The sequence below is a fragment of the Palaemon carinicauda genome, chromosome 38 (assembly GCF_036898095.1).
Source record: "Palaemon carinicauda isolate YSFRI2023 chromosome 38, ASM3689809v2, whole genome shotgun sequence".
NCBI lineage: Eukaryota > Metazoa > Arthropoda > Malacostraca > Decapoda > Palaemonidae > Palaemon > Palaemon carinicauda.
This window is the reverse complement of record NC_090762.1, coordinates 67,487,382-67,502,381: the sequence shown is the minus strand read 5'-3', so window position 1 is coordinate 67,502,381 and position 15,000 is coordinate 67,487,382. Positions and strand designations below refer to the sequence as shown.

General features: G+C 33.2%; 1 protein-coding gene across 1 annotated transcript in view; it reads left to right on the top strand.

Annotated features, from left to right (window-relative positions):
- LOC137630364 (uncharacterized) overlaps window positions 1–15,000 on the top strand; it is a 59,130-nt gene that overhangs the window by 23,084 nt on the left and 21,046 nt on the right. The window contains exons 10-12 of the mRNA XM_068361795.1: window positions 3,960–4,038; window positions 4,530–4,656; window positions 4,772–5,068. Coding sequence (XP_068217896.1) covers window positions 3,960–4,038; window positions 4,530–4,656; window positions 4,772–5,068 — 503 coding nt within the window. The remainder of the gene's footprint in view (window positions 1–3,959; window positions 4,039–4,529; window positions 4,657–4,771; window positions 5,069–15,000) is intronic.

Below are 15,000 nucleotides of genomic sequence, written 5' to 3'. Positions count from 1 at the left end.
AGGCAGTTGTGGCCTATTGCCTAGTGATCTGCAGGACTGGGGTTCGAGTCACTCTCAAGCTCGATAGTTTCTTGTAGTGTCTGCAACCTTACAATCCTTGTGAGCTAAGGTGAGCCAATAGATGATTCAGCAGCCATTGCCTGGCTCTCCCTGGTCTTAGCCTGTTGGAGAGTCGGCTTGCCGCTATCTGGTTAGTCTTTAAGGCATTGTCACTGTCCCTTGCCTCTGCCATTCATGAGTGACCTTTAAACATTTAATCAGGCTCTTGAATAGGTTGAACTTCAGAAGTTCAAATTTGCAGGGAATATTTTAATGTTGAACAGGCTGACACAAGTCTCTTTTCATAGTTTATTTATGACATATACATTTTAAAGTAGTTACTGATCTTAAGATATTTTATATTGTTATTCATTACTTTGTAAAACTTGTTTATTTAACTCCTTATTTCCTTTCCTCACTGTAAAATAATGATGATAATAATAATAATAATAATAATAACAATAATAATAATAATAATAATAATAATAATAATAATGATAATAATAATAATAATAATAATAATAATAATAAAATACAGAATATGTAATATCTTAAACCCATGGAAAGGAAATTTATTTAGCTATATGATTAAGAAACTGCGAATTTATACCCCAAACAAATTTTGCGCCATGGGTTATGTACAGTGTCCGCTAAAAGGGCAGGGTGCTTGAGTGCCAAATTTTTTTTGCGAAGGTGTTGGGACTGATGAGGTTAATGGTAGAATATACAAATTGAGATGATAGAAATTATTATTATTATTATTATTATTATTATTATTATTATTATTATTATTATTATTGTCAGAAGGCTATATTTTGATATGAGTGTATTAATTATTGGTTTGATTGAGATTCGCATAACTCAAAAATCATTTCACCGAATTTCATAAAATTTGATGGGATGATTTGCCATGATTAAAGGACAATGTGCTTATATTTTAGGAGAGATTGGATCAAAGATCAAGGTCAAGATAAGGCAAAGGTAAAATCGTTTTTTTTGCCCTATTGTGGTCAATTTTTATCCTATTTGCATGAAACTAGTGCCAAAAGGTGCATAATTCAATTGCCCATCTTTTGATATACAACATGATATAGGCCAATGTTTCTCAACCACTTTTTAGCCAAGGCACACACAGGATAGCATTAGAATATTATGACGCACTTGGCAAAATTCAAAAGTGTATATATTTGAATATCATGAAATGGAACCACAGACTTAAAAAAGATTATATGAATATGAATGTGAATCTTATATCATTATTTTTAATCAGTCAATGTTGCCACTAACTAATGTGAAACCTTTTCCTGATATTTTTTAGTTCATAAGTGCAAGATGCAGATTCTCATTTCTTCTTCAGTTAAGTTTAGCAGGAAATTGTAACAAGTGATAAAATTATTTTAGCTAATGTGGGGTATTCCTTTTGTATAGAAATCTAAAATGCATCAATATATGTTATAGAATCTTTTATTTTAATACCTCAATTACTATAATTAGCGGCCAGTTTTTTCTTTATACAACTATTAGAAAGAACTTTTATGAAGGGATTTTAAATCCAGTCATACTTTTCTGTGTTCATTGGTGGGAAATAATGGTCGATGTTTTCATTGAGCACTGTCAGATGGGAAAGCACAATAGGGACTGGCACTAGCCACCCTTGGAGATACTACCGCTAGAGAGTTATGGGGTCTTTTGGCTTGCCAGACAGTTGTACATTGGATAATTCTCTCTGGTTACGGTCCATTTTCCTCTTGCCTACACACACACTGAATAGTCTGGCCTATTATTTAGGAGAAGGACACTCCAAAATCAACCCATTGTTCTCTAGTCTGGGTAGTGCCATATCCTCCGTAGCATGTTATTCCACTGTCTTGCGTTAGAGTTCTCTTGCTTGAGGGTACACTCGAGCAGATTATTCTATCTTATTTCTCTTCTTGTTTTGTTAAAGTTTTTATGATTTATATAGGAGATATCTATTTTAATATTGTTACTCTTTTTAAAAGATTTTACTATCCTTTTATCTTTTCCTCACTGGGCTATTTTCTTTGTTGGAGCCCCTGGGCTTATAGCATCCTGATTTTCCAACTAAGGTTGTAGCTTAGCAAGTAATAATAATAATGATAATAATGTGAGTAATACGCATTGAAGGAAATCTATCCAAATTACGCGAGTTCCCTTTATTTTTCCAAATGGGGCAACCAAGTTATCAGCTGAGATTAAAATAGTTTTGCTTTTACCTTGCATGCTACTGTTTGTGTCTTTAAATTGACAAAATATTTTCGTCGAGTAATCCATTTTAGACAGAAATTTCGCAATGAGGATATTCATAGAATTTTCGCTACTTTTCTCGATCAAAAAAAAAAAAAAAAAAAAAAAATGCTATTAATTCATTGAGAATTCGTGAGCACGATGTAACACCACCTTTAGATTTGATTTAACTAAGCATTACTATAAATAATGAGACGACCTTGGACTATAGAGAGTTTCATACGTATATTCTGATCTTAGTTATTTGTCGGTGTCTCCGTAATGTGTAACCGAAATCTATACCTGTTTTTCGTATTTCCCAGTGTGCCGTGATAATGTTTCGCGGCACACTTGAAATAATCTCGTGACACACCTGTGGACCGTGGCACACAGGTTGAAAATCACTGTTATAGGCAAAGGTATGCGGTCTACCTTTTGTCCGTTTTAGTTGTTATTATCACTTGCTAAGCTACAAGCCTACCTGGAAAAGCAGGATGCTATAAACTCAAGGGCTCTAACAGGAAAAATAGCCCAGTGAGGAAATGGAATAAGGAAATAAATAGACTATATATGAAAAGTCATAAAATATAAATTATCTTACGATCAGTAACATTGTTAAAATGTTTCTGTCATATATATCATTATTATTACTACTAGCTAAGCTACAAGTTCTACAACCCTAGTTGGAAAAGCAAGATGCTTTAAGCCCAAGAGCTCCAGCAGGGAAAAATAGCCCAGTGACGAAAGGAAATAAGGAAATTAATAAACGATATAAGAAGTAATGAGCGATTAAAGTGAAATATTTTAAAAACCCTAACAACATTAAAACAGATATTTCATATATAAACTATGAAGAGAGATCTACAGTATGTCAGCCTGTTCAATATAAAAACCTTGGCTACAAGTTTGAAATTCCGAAGTTCCACCGATTCAACTGCCTGATAAGGAAGATCATTCCACAGTCTGGTCATAGCTGGAATGAAACTTTTAGAATACTGTGTATTAGTAGGCTTTGTGATGGATGGACAGAATTATGGAAAATATATGTAAATTTGTCTTGTGCTTTGCAAGGATTTTGGAAATCAAATTCAATATTTTAGGAAGGCCTAATTAGATAACAAAACATGAAACTCGTGATTAAAAATATTCAATGGCAAATCAACACTGTTTCAAAGTCATATCCTGGTTTTATACGGTAAATACGACATAGAGGATAAGGAGTTCCTACTCTTTAAATAATGTCCTTTGATGTGCATTTCTTATTAAAATGTAGTCTTCAATAAATTGACCTTTTCCTTCTTTTCATATATATACACACACATATATAAATATATATATATATATATATATATATATATATATATATATATATATATATTATATATATATATATATATATATATATATATATATATATATATATATATATATATATATATATATATATATTATTTCTATTTGAACACGATGTTGTGTTGATATTTATCCATATATATATGTATATATATATAGATATATAAAAATTTATCAAACAACATCATACAGTAGTAGGAGCCTTCAGTAAATAAAGGTAATAGTTTCTTTCATCTCTCTTGCTCTAATCCCCGTCTGTCTGCACTAAGCAGAACGTCTCCAAAAACGAGGCTTTGATTACATTTTAATTTTCCGCTGCACAGGATTACAACTCTATTCGTGGCAAAGGTCACCTTTATGAAAGTGCCCACATTCATCGAGGAGCTTTGGGACCTGGATGAGGTAGAGCATCTTGTTTCTCAGTTGATGAAAACACTCATTTTCTGTTTTGTATTTTATAAACAAATTGTTGTTTATCAACATAATAATTTAGTGTTGCTGCTTAAAAAATATTCGGTGTTGTTTCTTAAAAACAATTTGGTGTTGGTTTTAAAGATAATTTTGTTTCTTAAAAACATTTGGTGTTGGTTCTTATATACATATATATATATATATATATATATATATATATATATATGAATTATATATATATATATATATATATATGAATTATATATATATATATATATATATATATATGAATTATATATATATATATATATATATATATATATACTCACACATACATATATACACTTATATATACGTATATATATATTTATATATATACTGTATATATATATGTATATATTATATATATATATATATATATATATATATATATATATATATTGAATTATTTATTTCGATATATAATAAAATATTCCCAACAGAACCGGAAAATTATGAAAGATAAGGTTCGAGTTTTCGCCGACCAATTTAATCTTCCGCATAACCATGAGGTCATCAACGTGATTCCCCATTACAATGTTAAAACTTCTTTCTCGGATTCCATCAAAGGTCTGTATTGTGTATTAGTTGGCTTTTGCAATATATTTCGTTATACTTAAACAAATATTGGTGTAATATTTGCCTCCTACTCATGGTTTTTTATTCCTTCTTTCATATTTTGCAGATCCGATACAGAGACGAAAGGTCGAAGCCCTGGAGGGGATGTTGGCCCTCATGACCCAGCAGTCCCGAAAGGCCACGCATACCCAAAAGGTGTCGGAGTTGGCCGAACAATGGAAGTACCTCTCGCGAGTCCTTGACCGTCTCCTCTTCATTCTTTTCGGAATCACGACTTTCCTCTTTAACCTTATCCTCTTGACGCAGTCGCCGTACTCCGAGGAGTTCGAGTACTGCCCGATGGGGCCCGATATGTGTGGCGAAGACTATGACTTTGACAATGCAGATGTTGGAGCACACCTAGGTCACCGGACTCTGGGTCCGAAATAGGAACTATAAATGTTCTTCTCTCGGTCTCTTCACTTCGCATTATGAATTAGAATAAATGGATCTTGGTCTTTGGACTGGGATTTTATTTCAGTAATGCAAAAACACACAAAATATATTAATTAAAAAAAAAAATAATCAAGATAAACGTTTGTGATGGCCAGAAGACACTTATTGGGGATTCACGATTTTGCACTTGAATGTATAATTATGCACAATGTTTTCCCCCAAATGGAACTTTCAAGAGCACACGCAAACTCTTCAGTACAAGGCAGTGAGACATGGTCCAAGAGTCAGCAAATATAATACATATTTCATAGATGTTATAATAGCTTCCCATCAAAATTCACAAAAAGATTCATTTGCTTTGTTAGTCATGAAACTGTGGTTAGAAATGATCGTACAGGGACGAATTAGTTATCTGGGTAATAAGGAATGTTATTAGTGATAAAAAGCACAAAGATATAAATATTTCAAGGACTAAAATCTATTAATCCTCTGCCATCTTCATACAAACAAAAGTTGTAATACATTATATGTTGAAAGCCATTTTAACACCACATTAGCATGAGAATTCTGTGAAATTACTTACATTTAGTGCAGGGGTAAATTATCGGCAGGCAAAATATAAAATCCAGCATATGGACCCGTCTTTGCTTAAAAGTATACCATAAACAACTTAGCCCTGACAACTATTATTATTATTATTATCATTATTATTATTATTACTTGCTATGCTACAACCCTAGTTGGAAAAGCAGGAAGCTATAAGCTCAAGGGCTCCAACATGATAAATAGCCTAGTGAGGAAAGGAAATAATGAAATAAATCACAAGAAAAGTTTAAAAACAATAACATTGAAATAAGTCTTTCATATATAAACCATAAAAAATTCAAAATAACAAGAGGAAAAGAAATAAGATAGAATAATGTGCCCTAGTGTACCCACAAACAAGAGAACTTTACACCAAGACAGTGGAAGACCATGGTACAGAGGCTATTGTACTATTCAAGACTAGAGAACATAGCTAAATCGTCTCTTCTACCCTTGCCAAGAGGAAAGTAGCCACTGAACAAAAGTGCAGTAGTTAACCCCTTTTGAGCGAAGATGAATTGTTTGGTAATCACAATGTTGTTAAGTGCATAAGAACAGAAGAGAATAAGGATAGAATCGGCCAGTCTATTTGGTGTATATGTAGGCAAAGGAAAAATTAGCCCTAACCAGAGAGAAACATCTAATGTACTTTCTGGTTAGTCAAAGGATCCAATGACTCTAGCGGTAGTATCTCAATGGGTGGCTGGTGCCCTGGCCAACCTACTACTTACAAATAACATTTAACTTTCGTCGCTGAAATAGATTGCATCCATTACTAGAAATTTACATAAACCTTGCATTTAATACATGCAATCACATACACTCTCTCTCTCTCTCACACACACACACACACACACACACACACACACACACACATATATATATATATATATATATATATATATATATATATATATACCTGTTGATCACTGAGTACATATGTAAAAATGCTCCATGAAATTTTGATGTTTTGTTAGCCTTACCTTACGATTATCATGAATGTTATCATATCTGTTACTGACCTGACAAAGAAACATGCCGACCATGGCTAAAAAATTTTCATAAAACATATTTCCCCGTAGCAGTATCTGTCAAAGAGCTTAGGATAAACCTAATCCAAACGAAATGATTTGGTCATACTATGTCATCTATTACTCTAATGATAAATAACTGGTTTAGCTAATTCTACAAAGAATTGTCTCAACAACTGTAGTCAGAGACACCGTAATGATTTGAAATCTGAAGTGAACGAGGCTACAAATCTCAAAAGAAATGAGAAAAGGTGTGACAGGATATCACCATTTTTGGTCTTCTAAGTATACTGTTGAATGACTTAGAATTTGTTTCCTTAATCCCCATCTCTCAAAAGACTACAATAGACTTTCTCTATCAAATGAAAGAAATGAAACAAGAGATAGATCATATTCCTGATTAAGTTGCAAAATTTCTAGGCCGCATTTCTATTTTTAAAGGTTTCCCAATGCTGGACACTTCCAAATGTTTTCAGGAAGGAAAAGAGATGAAAAATAATTTCTAGAAGACATAGAAGGATGTGTGCGTATGAAGATTCTGTCAGGAGTGAAAAATGAATACGATTAACGACAAAAGTAACTTATCCGAACACTTACTGGCAAGAGACTTTTCGAAATGTGAATACTATATCTGTATTTGAGTAATAACTATACCCTTCATGTATGACGGTAATATACAGCCGAGTCGAGGAGGTATAGACGGACACTTGAATTCCTGGTCCACATCGCTCTGAGGAAATGTATAATGTCACTCCATTACTTCGCGGGGAGTTCCTTTATGCCAGTTGACTAACGTTATTGTTACACAAAAGAAAAAAAAAATCAGAACATTTCAAAAAAATCTTAAAAGAAGCCTTCTCCCTCTTTCTAAATTTTGGAAATGAATCTACTATTTTTCAATAGAATAATATAAATTTCATAGAACACGGGTAACACAAAAATATGATGAAGCCAAATTTTATATTGATCCGTATCCAAACAGTTCTAGTACTACACAGACTACATTGATAAAAAAAAAAAAAAATGAAAAAAATAGATATATTTTTTCACTACAAGTACAATTATTTATGGATTATAACCACATAAAAATCATTACATATCGCCCTTAGTGATTTATTTATACATAATTATGTGGTATTGGAACAAAAGACTGATGACTATAATGCCATATCTATTCCAATTCCTAGTCTTCATTACTATTTTAGTTGGATGTATATAATTGCACCAACGAAAGGTTCAATGGTTGCTCATGAATGGCAGAGACAAGGGACAGTACATTGCCCTATCAAGCAGGACAATGCCCTAGAGACAGGATCAGTACCCAGGCCCTCTCTATCCAAGCTAGGACCAAGGAGGGCCAGGCAATGGCTGCCGGTGACTCATCAGAGAGACCTATAGTATAAGCTCCCCCAAACCCCCCCTCCCTAGCTCACAAGGAGAGTGAGGTTACACCGACTAAAGGAACTATCGAGTTTGAGCGGCACTCGAACCCCAGTCTGGTGTTCATCAGTCAGGGACGTTGTGACGAGCCGAAAGAGGGTTGTGACTCAAAGGCAGGATGAAAGCAACTGAGGCACAACCTTCTCTCGGCTCGTCACATCGGTGACCCCGGAGTAACCCGAACACCCAGCCGAGAGAAGGTTGTGCCTCAGTTGCTTTCATCCTGCCTTTGAGTCACAACCTTCTCTCGGCTCGTCACAACGTTACCACAATGGCCACCACAACCCTTGATTGTAACTAGTAGCCTTTTTGGCATGGTACTACTCATCAGAGGGATGAGTGATAATAATACTAGCTCTTGTAGCCAACTATTATTATTATTATTATTATTATTATTATTATTATTAATTGCTAAGCTACAACTCTAGTTGGGAAAGCAAGATGATATAAGCCCAAGGGCTCTAACAGGTAAAATAGCCCAGTGAGGAAAGGAAATAAGGGAATATATAAACTATAAGAGAAGTAATTAATAATCAAAATAAGATATTTTAGTGGAGTAACACCATTAAAACAAATCTTTCATATATAAGCTATAAAACCTTTAAAACACGAGAGGAAGAGAAATAAGATGGAATAGTGTGCCCGAGCACAAGCAAGAGAACTTTACCCAAGACAGTGTTGAGACGTAGAAGTGTTCATCTATGAAAGTCCTAGGTCAAAGGTCAAGGTCGAACACAAGGTCGACCGAATTAACCTTAACTTTAACCCCAATTTTGTAGGTAGTTGTCACACAGACTTCAAATACACCAACGGTTTAAATTGAATCTAGGAAAGGCAAGCTGGTTTCGAGAAATAAGTTACCGTGGCGGAGGTATGCTAACCAACATTCAGGTGTATGATATGTATTGTAATGGAACAAAATAATGCCCATCAAATATATATATATATTATTGCTTCTGACCGTCTTAACACCTTTGACGCCAATCACTATATTTTTCATCCTTGAGCACTAAGCCCTATTTGTTTACCTGGAACGAAAAATCATAAAAGAAATATTTTTAAGAATGCTCCAGACTCTAGAGCATTATAAAATATATGACATTATGGCTCCAGCGTCTAGAGCCATAATGTCATACGGTATAGACGTCATTTTGGACTTGTCTATTTGACAATAAATTCAAATATATTTTATAGCCACAAAAATTCCACAAGTATTTACTGTATATAAATATCGAAAAAAGTTAGTAAAGCATAACAAACATATATATATATATATATATATATATATATATATATATATATATATATATATTTATGTATATATATATATATTTATGTATATATATATATATATATATATATATATATATGTATATATATATGTATACATATATATATATATACATATGTATATATATATATATATATATATATATATATATATATATATATATATATATATATTGTGTAAGTGTTTTCACTTAGCTCACGTAAAACAATATACAAGAGTTTGAATTTAATTAGTCATTTAGCTGAATAAATTTTTTTTTCTATTGATTTGTAGTTTCACATATTGTCTATGGATATTGTACGTCTAAATAGCAAATGAAATCTGTTGTTATTGTTACAAGCTAGTTGGAAAAGCAAGATACTATAAGCCCAAGGGCTCCAATAGAGAAAAATAGTCCAGTAAGGAAAGGAAACAAGGAAATAAATAAACTACAAGAGAAGAATAAACAATGAAAATAAAATATTTCAAGAACAGTAACAACATTAAATTAGATCCTTCACATATAAAATATAAAAACTTAAAGAAACAAGAGGAAGAGAAACAAGATAGAACAGTGTGTCCGAGTGTACCCCCAAGCAAGATAACTCTAATCCATGACAGTGGAAGGCCATGGTACAGAGGCTATGGCACTACCCAACACCAGAGAACAATGGTTTAATTTTGGAGTGTCCCTCTCCTAGAAGAGCTGCTTACCATAGCTAAAGTCTCTCTTCTATCCTTACCAAGAGGAAAGTGGCCACTGAACAATTACAGTACAGAAGTTAACTCCTGGAGCGAAGAAGAATAGTTTTGGTAATCTAAGTGTCGTCAGGTGTATGAGGACAGAGGAGAATAAGGAAAGAATAGGCCAGACTGTTCGGTGAATGTGTAGGCAAAGACAAATTGAGCCGTAACCAGAGAGATAGGGAACAAATAATTTACTTTTAATGATAAGGGTTAGTTCTGTTTTTACCTCAGAAACTTTATCTAGGTCTCAGAATATCGCTGTTATTATACAATAGCTATATAAGTCGTAACACATGTAACGACGCAAAAAGATTTCTTTTCTTACGGAAGTGGTATTGCAAAGACCAATATTTATTTATTCATCTTTAGCTTAACAATTCAGCTTTCTAATGATAGCCTATATAGTATTTCATATTTTGTAAATATTCTATCCTTGTCAATAATAACAGAAAAGGAAAAACGAATTGACTACGAGACTATGCATGCAAATCATTTCATGTTTTGTTAAAGTTTTCATAGTTTACAAAGGATTTATTTATCTTAATATTGTCAATGTGCTTAAAATATTTTATTCTTCCTTGCTTTCTTTCCTCACTGGGCTATTTTCCCTGTTGGGGCCCCTGGGCTTATAGTATCTTGCTTTTCCAACTAGGATTTTAGCTTAGCAAATAATAATAATAATAATAATAATAATAATAATAATAATAATAATAATAATAATAGCTGTGGTGGCTTTGCTTTCTAGGTTCAAAAATTAATTTTTTTTTACAACTAAATCGAAAAACAATGTTGTTTATCATTTAGCGGAATAAGTAAGTTTTCTAATGAAATAGAGCTTTATATATTTTGTTAATATTAGAAAATGTTCGATTTTTTTAAGGATACTATCAAGTATCAATAATTTACTTATACTTGTTTGTTTCATTTAAAAAAAAGGAAAATAAAATAAAGGCTTAAAATATTCTGGAGCAGCACTCCTTACATTAGTTATGTAGTAACTCACTAAAGTGGTATTTAGAAGAATATCCTATTTTAAAATATAATAAAATATATTTTCTTAATATCTACCTGAACAAATAAGCTGTTTAACTCACTACATACCTCCCGAGATAGAATGCTCACCGAAATAAAATTTCATTTTGATAAATTCCCAGTAAAACTTGAAAAAACTTATATTTTAAGAAAAAAATGTAATTAAAAACATACAAACCCCAATTTAACTTTAAAATGAGGAAAACAATATTGAAAACAAAAATTTCATTTAGAAAAATTCTCATCAAAGTTATTGTATCTGCTGCGTAAGGCGATGAAACGAGACGGGGGAAGGGGGTGGGGGAGGGCTTGCTGACAACATGCAATCCTATCGATGTCACAAGAGAAACGTAAGGTTACCAATTGCGTGACAATGCTGTAAATAACAATGACCAGTCAATGATGGATTCCATTCAGGGATTATGGTTTGAGTTGTCGATTAAGCCTGATTGTAAGGATCAAATGACACGAGGAAGAATTCGAGAGGGAAAAATCCGTTGCAATGCAATATCGAATGAGCGGCAGTTTCTTCAAGTCATCGCTTGCTTATCATAGACATCTGTCGCATAAAAATTGGAATTCCTTCTGAAAAATAATAAACTAGCGCCAGACGAAATGAATTAAGAGACACGGGCATCGTTAGGGTATATTTTTACAGGAGAATATATGAAATGAATTCAAACTCGGGGTCAGAACTTTCGTATTAGTGAATTAAGTTTCAACGTCCAGCTGAAGAAAAGGATATAAACCTAGACTTCTTTTGATGTGCTATCCACATATAAACGAAATGACAACCAAAAATAAGTGTAGATATATAAAAGTTGAAACATATGTTGATAGGTAGTAGCTTGTAGGTAGTAGGTTGGCCAGGGCACCAGCCACCCGTTGAGATACTGCCGCTAGAGAGTTATGGGGTCCTTTGACTAGCCAGACAGTACTACATAGGATCCTTCTCTCTGGTTACGGTTCATTTTCCCTTTGCCTACACACATACAAACCAAATAGTCTGACCTATTCTTTACATATTCTCCTCTGTCCTAATACACCTGACAATACTAAGATTACCATACAATTCTTCTTCACCCAAGGGGTTAACTACTGCCGTGTATTTGCTTAGTGGCCACTTTCATCTTGGCAAGGGTAGAAGAGCCTCTGTACATTATCTTCCACTGTCTTGGGTTAGAGTTCTCTTGCTTGAGGATACAATCGGGCACACTATTCTATCTTATTTCCCATCCTCTTGTTTTGTTAAAGTTTTTATAGTTTATGTAGGAGATATTTATTTCAATGTTGTTACTGTTCTTGAAATATTTTATTTTTCCTTTTTTTTCCTTTCCTTACTTGGGCTCATAGCATCCTGCTTTTCCAACTAGGGTTGTAGCTTAGCAAGTAATAATAATAATAATAATAATAATAATAATAATAATAATAATAATAATAATAATAATAATAATAGCTAAAGAGGGGATTTTTGTTGTTGTGGGTTATGACCATCTTCTTTTTCAAAACTATTTGCGCTTCGAAAGGAGGTTCTCATTTGTATTAACCTTTCAGAAGAAAATAATATTTTAGACCCTAAAGCATCAATTCCTCACATGCAAGATCGTGTATTGATTTATGTAAGAATCATAACCAGTATATTCCAGTTTGCCATTGAAGTGCGAGTGATGCCAAAATGTATTACACTTCGGGTTTACATAAAATATTCCTTGTCTTAACTTGAGAATGTTAAGACTGGTCATTCTACTTGGCCACCCATCCAGGCACATTCTGAAAGACACCCACCCAAAACCTGTCACGTTGACACCCGTTCCCAAGCCTACTTAAACAAAGAATTTGAAATCATGATAGAGGGGCACTCAGTAGAGCGCCAGACCTTCGCCGCGGCAGCTTATTTTCCCACGTTTTGATCGACCTTGACCTAGACCTCTGACCTTAACATGTATTAATTGGCGTGGATTTTCATACAATCAAATGTGAATCAATTTTGAAGTCTCTGTGACAATGATGTCCAAACTTATGGCTGATTACGTGAATTGGACATTTTGATTGACCTTGACCTTTGACCTTGAACTTCCAAAATTTACTCATTTCCAGCTTTTTACATAACAGTTAATCCCTGCAAGTTTCTTTACTCTACAATTAAAATTGCGGCCAGGAAGCTGTTCATAAACAAACACACACACATATATCAGAAATATATGAAAAAATATAATAAAGAATATTAAAGCTGAGAAATTATTTTTTTTTAATATTTCAAGACCATAGGAGGCGCCCTTATTAAAAAAAAAAAAAAAAAAAAAGGATATCGAATCCAGAATGTTCAAAGTACCGTGTGAAAATTATGAAAAAATTTATCGGCTGAAGTATAGGGATTAATCTTTATTTCTTTTATCTTTTATGAACCTTTTTTGAACACACATATATCAATTAATAATTTGTAACTTCTTGATATAAAGAGAACTTCTGTAGAGTAAGTTTCAGCACCATTAGAATGTGTATATAACTACGTAAAAGTCATTAGCAGCGCATCAAAATCTCTACATATTTGCGTCACCCACCTCTACATCTCACCTACTATTCTGTTAACATTTTAGTACCACTTATTCAGTCTCCTCTGAAACATATAAAAATGATGACTTTTTAAGTCACTTTTCTTCCTCCGTTGTCTGAACGTGACTAGACTGTCTCAAAATAAATGTATCTTTCTTTCAATTGTTACGAATCCTTCATAGTATCTGATAACATCCAAGCTTTCAGTTCTAATTAATTCTTTTTATACTATAATAACAATTTTCTTTTCATTAGATTTCAATGAATAAAATGTAGAACTCCTGCTATCTTTCTTGCTGATCCTGTTCTCTTCTAACAATCAATTAGTACACAGGCTTTCAAATACCCATTTAAATAAAAATTCTATTTTTCATATTATACCCAAAATTCATGGTTATATCTTAACATTGCTTCGGCTTACTTCAATTGAAACTTTCATCTGTTTGTGTAGCGTTCTTTACTATCACAATTAACGATGGCTTTAACCCTCTGCCCAATTTATTACCGCCTTTTAACTGCACCTCTTTTTCCCCACGTCAAAGCAATATAGAAATATTTCCATTATTATTATTATTATTATTATTATTATTATTATTATTATTATTATTATTACTTGCTAAGCTACAACCCTAGTTGGAAAAACAGGATGCTATAAGCCCAGGGGCCCCAACCAGGAAAATAGCCCTATGAGGAAAGGAAACAAGGAAAAATACAATATTCTAAGAACAGTAACAATAGTAAAATAAATATTTCTTATACAAACTATAAAAACTTTAACAAAACAAGAGGAAGGGAAATTTGATAGAATAGTGTGCCCGAGTGTACCCTCAAGCAAGAGAACTCTAATCCAAGACAGTGGAAGACCATGGTACGAGGCTATGGCACTACCCAAGACTAGAGAACAATGGTTTGATTTTGGAGTGTCCTTCTCCATAAGAGCTGCTTACCATAGCTAAGGAGTCTCTTCTACCCTTACCAAGAGGAAAGTAGCACAGTTAACCCCTTAGGTGAAGAAGAATTGTTAGGTAACCTCAGTGTTGTAGGTGTATGAGGACAGAGGAGAATCTGTAAAGAAATGGCAGACTATTCGGTGTATGTTTCGGCAAAGGGAAAGTGAAGCGTAACCAGAGAGAAGGATCCATTACATATTACATGCCTTAAAAAGTTCATCTAAAGTAGAATCCGTTTTCTGTTCATAATAAAACCGTTGGGAAAGAGTTAGGGCACATATCTGCTGCGACC